General features: G+C 48.5%; 1 protein-coding gene across 1 annotated transcript in view; it reads right to left on the reverse strand.

The window, feature by feature from the left end:
• Positions 1-7005, reverse strand: part of BRI3 (brain protein I3) — a 14036-nt gene extending 7031 nt beyond the window's left edge. Inside the window, exons 1-2 of the mRNA XM_015565143.1 lie at positions 6984-7005; positions 390-463 (exon numbers count right to left, since the gene is read on the reverse strand). Of these exons, the coding sequence (XP_015420629.1) occupies positions 390-463; positions 6984-7005 (96 nt within the window). The remainder of the gene's footprint in view (positions 1-389; positions 464-6983) is intronic.
• Positions 7006-8042: the final 1037 nt, after the last annotated feature.

The raw sequence follows: 8042 nt of genomic DNA on the forward strand, positions 1-8042 counted from the left end.
ACCTGGCAGGGCTCCCGGCGGGGGGGCGGCGCGGGGCGGAGCTGAACGGCGTCTTAAAGGGGCCGCCCCGCTAGCCACCTGTTGGCGGTAACCCTAGGCGCCTTTCTGCCCGGTCTTCCTGCCTGGCACCCGCTGCTCCCAGATCTCCCATCTCAAGGAGCGCGCGCGCACCACCCACACACACACCCCACCCCCCAGCCGCAGACGCCACTGAGAGTCGTGGCCCTTGGACCCCCAGCCCAGCGTTAGGGCCGGTCACCCATCTCCAAGGACACGGAGACTCCTTGCCGGCGGGGAGTCCTAGGACCCAAGACCACCCACCACGGGGCTGGGATGGCTTAGAGGAGGGCCTGGCAGCGCGAGTTCCCGGGCCACCCACTGGATGTCACCACCAGGGCTCCGCATTCTGAGCGACTCTGGATCCCCATCAGGATGTAGTCAGGGTCAGTGGAAGCGTCAACTCCTACAGGAAAAAGCAGGGAGTGCGTGTGAACCCGGCCTCGGCTGGGGTTTTCTTGACAAATCAAATCATGTGATTTATAGCACTGATTACAAATATCTCCCCCATGGGGACAAAAATACTAGCACCTACTGTGTGACAGGCACTGTCCAATCATTGTTTCTCGGTTTTGCTAACTTTCACAGTAACTCAGGAAGCATTTATTCCTAATTTACAGTCCAGAGACTGAGGCTCAGCAGAGAGGAAGTGACCTAGACTTGACCGAGATCACTGTCAGGCTCCCTCAGTGAAGCATTTTTGTTGTCAAACCTAATGCTTAACGGGTTTGTAACAAAACTTCAAAAAGAGAGATCTGCAGCCCCGAACAGTGTGCTCAGTGGTTAGATCGCCCCCCCCCCCACAGGCCTGGTCAGTGCAGGAGGCAACCAATCCATGTGCCTCTCTCATCTCTCTCTCTCTCTCTCTCTCTCTCTCTTTCTCTCTCTCCCCCCCTCACCCCCTTCACTCCCACCCTCACCCCCTTCCCTCCCTCACTTCCACTCTCTTTAAACATCAATGGGGGGGGGCGGGGGGCGGATATCCTCAGGTAAGGATTAACAAAAAAAAGAAAAGAAAGCTCTGCAAGCTTGAGGCCCCTCACATTTGTAGCTCCTCAGAACCTCCCATACTTTTTCATGTGGCCTGAATTTTGACTTAGGTCAGGGACAACTGCAGTTCCCTGCCTGATCTTCAATTGCTCATAACGCACCAATGTCAACTGAAGGTCGCTTGTTATAGCCAATTCAACCCAACAGTAAACAACCCTACAGCTCCACTGTTGCGGTAACTCCAGCCACCCAAGTATGTCTTTGGTGTAAACTGAAAGTGTGCAGTCTCAAAGCAGACTTATATAGAAAGAAGTATCCACTGCTGATCCCTGATTGGCCCACTTTCATGCAAATAAGGACTCCAAATTCTCACCGGTTGGTCTAAAGACCACTGTCCTGATTGGTTGGAATGGAGTTGCTCTAATGGTTCAGTGAAAATGCTAATGAGGATATAGTTGTGCAGCCTGATTGGATGGGGAAAGTCTCAGTCCCATTGGTCCAATTTTGATCCTCGGAGCTCTCATAAGAGTCAGCTCAGCTAAAAGACACTGCAGAAAACCTGACAGCTTAGTCTATAGGTTTTCCCTGAAATGTAGTGTACATGAAGGACCTATGTAAACAATGGCCCCTAGACTCTGGTTATTAATTTGAGCCTAATTAACTATGAGGAGTCCTTTTCGGCAGGTATATTCTTCTCAGGATCAACATCATCATATTTATCACAGCTATAGCTCCTCAAAGCCCATTCCCATCATCCTGCCAATCCTGTGGGGTTGGAATGAGGGGCAGGCCAGGTAAGGCCCTGGGCTAGCATTAGGGGGAGAGCCAGGTCAAGAACGGAGACTGGCTGAGTGGGTCAGGCAAGGTCCTGTCCTGGAGTGGCATGGCCCTGGGCTCCTCAGAGCAGCTGTGAGAAATGAACCATAGGATTAAAACAGCTGAAAGTGAAAGCCCCTTCTAGCAAAAACGGGTGCAACCCCATACCATGCCTCATCAACTATTGAGGAGAAGTGGGCTCAATTCAGACGTCCTAACACCTGGAAGCTGTGGACACCCAATGGGGCCCCTGTCCATCCCTGCCTTGCAAATTGCTAATGAGCAGCATCAGCTAGCTCAGTGATGTCTTTCCCTGTTGGACTAAATATAAGTTGGCAGCTGTCCCTTCAATTTCATGGTTAATTTTCCTTTCCTCACAGGCCTATGTTTGCTAATCAAACTCCACAAAATATGTAGCTTCTGACTCCCTTCTCTTCCAAAAATTGACTTCCTCTCAGAAGTGCCCCAACTCGGAAATCCTGGGGGCACTGCATTAGTGAATGGTACTGTGTGGCTTGGAGATTTCCCCACATCATTTTGACGAAGGCTGCCCAGACTCAAAGCAGGCCCCTCTCCTTCATTCATCCAACAAACTGAGTGTGGCACGTTATCCCAGGTTCCACCTGCAAGGTGGACTGACAGGGAACCAAAAAAGGAACAGCCTGGTAAGGAGCCAGACAATAAATTCACAACAGCAGTGCAGTGAGAGGGTTACCGGTGCCCGGGAGCCCTGAGTGCCTGAGAGTGAAGAGGAAGCCCCACCTGGAAAGCCAGCGGTGATTTGGCAGGACCAGGGGACAAGCATTCCAGGCAGAGTGAACTGTAGTCCCAAAGAGCGGGCCACAGCCCACTACCTACCACGACTGAGTCACTTGGTGTGGCTGGAGTCCAGGGAGGATCTCCAGGAGGCAAGGGTGAGGCTTCGGGGAGGGAAGGTGGGCCCAGATATTGGAGGTGGGATGGCATCCTGTAAGAGCTTATAGCAGAACTGCACAGTTTAAACAGGGAGAGGGAGCATCAGATCTGCATATTAGAACAATGACTTTGGCAGCAGTGTAAAGAGTAAAGGAGCAGTGGGGTCAAGGAGGAAGGGGCAGCGGTGGAGAGGAGAGGAGGAGAGAGGTGTGAAAGAGATTAAGAGCCTATTAAGATTTGATTATCTCCTGGGTGGATGTGGAAGACAGGATACTCAGGTTTCCAGCTCAGGTGACAGTGGTGCTAGAGTCTGGATGTGGATCAGAAGAAGCGGACTGCACAGGGAGGGGTAAGGAGGCCAGCTCACACTGGTGCATGCAAATCCTGAAGTGATGCCTAACCAAAGGAGGGCACAGGCAGGAAGGTGTCTGTGAAGCATTATCCTATGATAAAAGGCCTAAGACTATCTCAGTGGCTAACAGCTGTCCACCCACTTGACAAATATTTTGGAGCACATACTTTGCCCAGGATGCAATAAAACGGGTGCTAGTCTACCTTGTGGAGTCCACACTCTAATGGGGTAGGGGTAGTGTTGGAAAGTGGTAAGCGCTGTGCGCGGGGGTGGGGGGGTGGGGGGAGGCGTAAAATGAGCAGAGTCATGGGCAAAGTGAGGTGGACAAGGAGATGTAGAGGCCTGTGATTTTACAGGGGTATCAGAGTGGGTAAGTTGAGGTGGGCAGAGCCATGAGGAGGCCAGGAGGACGAGCTTTTGTGTGTTTGCTGGTTTGTTTTAATGGGAGGGAAAGTAATAGTATGTTGATAAGTTAGTGGGAACAATCTAATCTGGAAGAGGGAAGGAGGTGGCATAAGGGGATGGAATCTAGTGCCCCAGGGGGCAGTCACCCACAGGACGGGGGGAGAAGGTAGAGCACGTGGGCACTCGTGCAGGTGGGCAGCTGGAAGGAGGGGCTGCTTTCATCTGATTGCTTGTTTTCTATATGAAACAGGAAGCAGGTCGGCAGCTGAAACCTAGGACAGAGAGGAGTGTTGGGGTTTGAGGAGAGAGGAGAAAGGTGTGAAGTCACCGTGGAGGATGGGTGCTTGACCAGGCTAGAGAGCCACGATCTGCAGTGTAAGAGCTGACTGAGGTCAGTGACACTGCGGAGACTAGGAGCAACCTTTCCTGCAACATACTTTATATCTCAGTTCACCATCCGGCCATCCCATGAAGTAAGGAGGCATCAACGGCCCCCAATGGCTTGATGAGGAAACCGAGGCAGAGAGGCTTCCTAACCTTTTTGAGGACTCAGAGCCAGGAAAGATGGCTCTTCAGATCCCAGAACCAGCACACGGGACCCTAACAATCACAGCGCACTGCCTCCATGCAAAGTGCACAAGAAAAGCCAGTCACTGTTTGCCAATTTTAACAGAAATCTGTTCCTATTGAAGATTTGGAACATACCTTCCTCCGTGCATATTTTTCAGTTAGCTGAAATTCTGCTCTGAATCTACTTTTATACCATGCCTACATTAAAACAAATTTTAGTATTGCCATTTCCATAAAAGTGAGTATGTATGGTTTTAACTGCTGTGTGTACATGTTTTTGCTGGGAGCACTCAGCAGGGGAACTGGTGGGGCAGAGGAGCCAGAGGAAAACAAAACAGTAAGTGAGACCTTTCCGGCATGTTTCGGGAAGTACTGATAACCCATCACATGAGCTTCTTGCACATTTAAGCTAGGATCTCACATGGTTGGGACTGTGGTAAGAAACGAACAAAAAAAAGGAAGCAAATTCATTTCAAAATCCAAGGCTGTAACCAATTACAAGTGCCCAGCTCACAGAAGGCCCTCAACAAATATTTGGTGAATGTTTGCTAAATGTTTATCTTAGACAAACACTGAGTATTAAGTTTTATAGTAAGCCTATGGTAAGCCTTACAATTCTACTAGGCAAGTATTTCTAAATATTTTGTAAATTAAGTGCAAACATTTTTACATGACATACAACTTCATGCCAAGTCACATGGTAAATCTTATCACAAGTGATATACATATTACTGTATTAAAATCCATACTACAGCCCTAACTGGTTTGGCTCAGTGGATAGAATGTCAGACTGAGGACTGAAGGGTCCCTGGTTCAATTCCGGTCAAGGGCATGTACCTAGTTTGTGGGCACATCCCTGGTGGGGGGTGGTGCAGGAGGCAGCTGATTGATATTTCTCGCTCATCGATGTTTCTAACTCTCTATCCCTCTCCCTTCCTCTCTGAAAAAAATCAATATAAATATTTTTTTTAAATCCATACTACACCCTGCATTCTCTAAGACATGGGTGGGGAACCTTTTTTCTGCCAAGGGCCATTTGGATATTTAGAACATCATTCTCGGGTCATACAAATTATCAACTTAAAATCAGCCTGCTATATTTGGTCAACCGTTTAATTAACTCACTCCTAATGCCTTTGCAGGGCCAGACCAAATGATTTCATAGGCCTCTACAATCCATGGGCTGGACGTTCCTCACCCCTGCTCTAAGAGGTATTCCTCACTATAATTCTGCCCCATAGACCACACTTACTTGTGCAATGAAACCTAGAAAGCATCTCTGTAAGTCAACTTTTTCTAGCAATTCTTACAAGAACAGAGTAAATTTAGAACAGGCAATTTCTAGCTGAATAAATTTCCAAACAGCTGTACTCAAAAGTCCTGAAAAGCCTTGCAGTATTCACAGATGTACTAACATGCAGACTAGTAAGAGACTCAAACATGATCATCAACACGTTTGTGGCAACCACACACAAATTTAGTTTAGCACCTTTTATCTGTCATATTCAGAGTAACAGTACAGGTGCTCTTCTGAGACTTTGAGGTTGGAGGCAGGAGGAATGCAAGAAGATTTCAGCCAAATTTGGATGTTGAAGAAGACACGAAGAGGAAGTGGGTTGTGGTTGGAATGACCTGGTTCCCATCTGAGTTGTTCTACAAACTCCTTGTGTGACTTGAGCTTCACCTCTATGAGCCCACTTTCTTACACCAGGATTTCCATACCCTTTCAAAATTGTAACAATGTCTCCTATGTGGAGGCAATTTTACTTCATTGCCTTCCAGGAACAACAGAATCCCATTTCTAAATAGGACTTCAAGGAAGAAGCTAGTAAGTGAGGAGTCAAACGTAGGTCTCCCACCTCCAGAACTGAGCTCTGGCCCATAGACCGTGAAGTACATCCCCTACTCAGGCTAGCAATAGGTCTGGATCATTTCATAAGGCCATTCCTGGTTTTGAAAAATCTCGAGTGCCCAGCATATAGGGAAGATGCCCATGAAGATGACTAATACTCTTTGGGATTTCATTCGGTGGCTTTTTGAGATTAGAGTATCACTCAGAGGAAATGACATAACTGAAACTTTTCTACCCTCTGTCAAGGGGAGTTACTCAGATTTACAGGAGGTATTTCCCTATGAAACCTGTCACCAGTATTTATGATGACAGAGAGAAACCAAGGTAAACTTGAACTTGTTACCATTCACGGAGTACTGAATTTGGTGACAACCGGGCATCTTCTTTGGTTGGGGCAAGCAAATGACCACTGCCAAGTTGAGATGGAGAGGTCACTTCCCAGGGCAGTGATGGCGAACCTATGACACACGTGTCAGAGGTGACATGCAAACTCATTTTTTTGGTTGATTTTTCTGTGTTAAATGGCATTTAAATATATAAAATAAATATCAAAAATATGTCTTTGTTTTACTATGGTTGCAAATATAAAAATTTCTATATGTGACACGGCACCAGAATTAAGTTAGGGTTTTTCAAAATGCTGACACGCCAAGCTCAAAAGGTTCACCATCACTGTCCTAGGGTAAGGGACTTGTGTGAACCACCCCCAGATGGTGATTTTTACAGGACCCTTGCAGGCCCATGGGGTCTTGGTCTCCTTCTCTAGGCCATTATTCTATTTTGCATCAACACCCAGAACTCAGCTCTCCTGACGGAAGCAGGGAACCAAGGCTGTGAAGTGGTGCTTCATGAAGCCTGGGGCGTGGAGGACTGCAGTGGCCAGGGTCCTCAGGAAGAAGAGAAGCCACCTCTGCCACAAGGGTCCCTCTTCTCTTCTCCCCGTCCCTTTCCTCCTCTCAGGTTGTCATCCTCTCCTCTGGCCAGGCCCACCCTGCCCTCCCTCCTTGGCTGAGTGTTGGCTCTTACCTGCTGCTTGCACTGTGGTCATGGCTAACTTCAGTGAGCTGCCCCTGGGTGGTGAGAGGAAGCCTGAGGACTGGGTTGGGAAAAGACCCCTTATGCTCCAGCAGAGGACCGGCTGTGACCAACAACATGAATGAGTGGTGGAGGAGAAAGCCACGGGGGATGAGCCATCTCAGGTGGGGTGACCGGGGAGGAACTGGGCAGGGCCGGTTCAGAATGCAGGCTCACAATCCTTCCCTACCACGAAGATTCTCAGGTTCTGAGCCTGGAGTCCTGCCACTAGGAAGAGGCTCACGGTGCCACTTACCACATTTCACTCTGGGAGCTGGAGAGGTTCAGGAAATTGCCTGTTTAATTCCACTGCCAAGGCAATTCCTGATAACCACCATAACCATGAGAGGGACTGTAGGGCCAGTGAGTGAGGATAAAATGTGGCAGGCACCAAAGATAAAGTCCCGCAGTAAGGCTTTTTCCTATGTCCATGACTAGGCAAGAATGGCCCCCTTGATTCCAGGAACCAAGCCCTCCTCAAATGAGACCATCATTCATTCGTCTGCTTTTGTGGGTCATTTTCCTTACTTTCCTAGGACAAGTTCCTTCTGCAGTTCCAAAGTAGACCTAACAGAAAGGGAAATGCAGTTCTATACCTCTGCCAGGAGAAAGGGGGTACCAGGTGCTGTGCCTACAGGTATCCAGGTCCAGAAAAGCAAGGGCTTTTGGGAGGAGCCCAGCAAGGCCCACTCTGTCCAGGCCATTCCCTATGTTCACTGACTAGCAATACTTCAGGCTGGCTGCTGCAGGCTAAAAAGTGGGACAGATGTGAAATGGAGAGAAGAGAGAGAGAGAGAGAGAGAGAGAAGACATGGGATCAAACCCAAAACCTTGGCTAATCGGGACAACACTCCAAATAAATGAGCTACCCAACCAGGACCTAAAGAATAATTTTTTTAAAATTAAATCTTTATTGTTCAGATTATTACATTTGTTCCTCTTTTTCCCCCCATAACTCCCCTCCTCCCAGTTCCCGCCCCACCCTCTGCCCTCTCTCCCCACCCACTGTCC

This window comes from Myotis davidii, unplaced genomic scaffold (assembly GCF_000327345.1).
Source record: "Myotis davidii unplaced genomic scaffold, ASM32734v1 scaffold399, whole genome shotgun sequence".
In the NCBI taxonomy this organism is placed as follows: Eukaryota; Metazoa; Chordata; class Mammalia; order Chiroptera; family Vespertilionidae; genus Myotis; species Myotis davidii.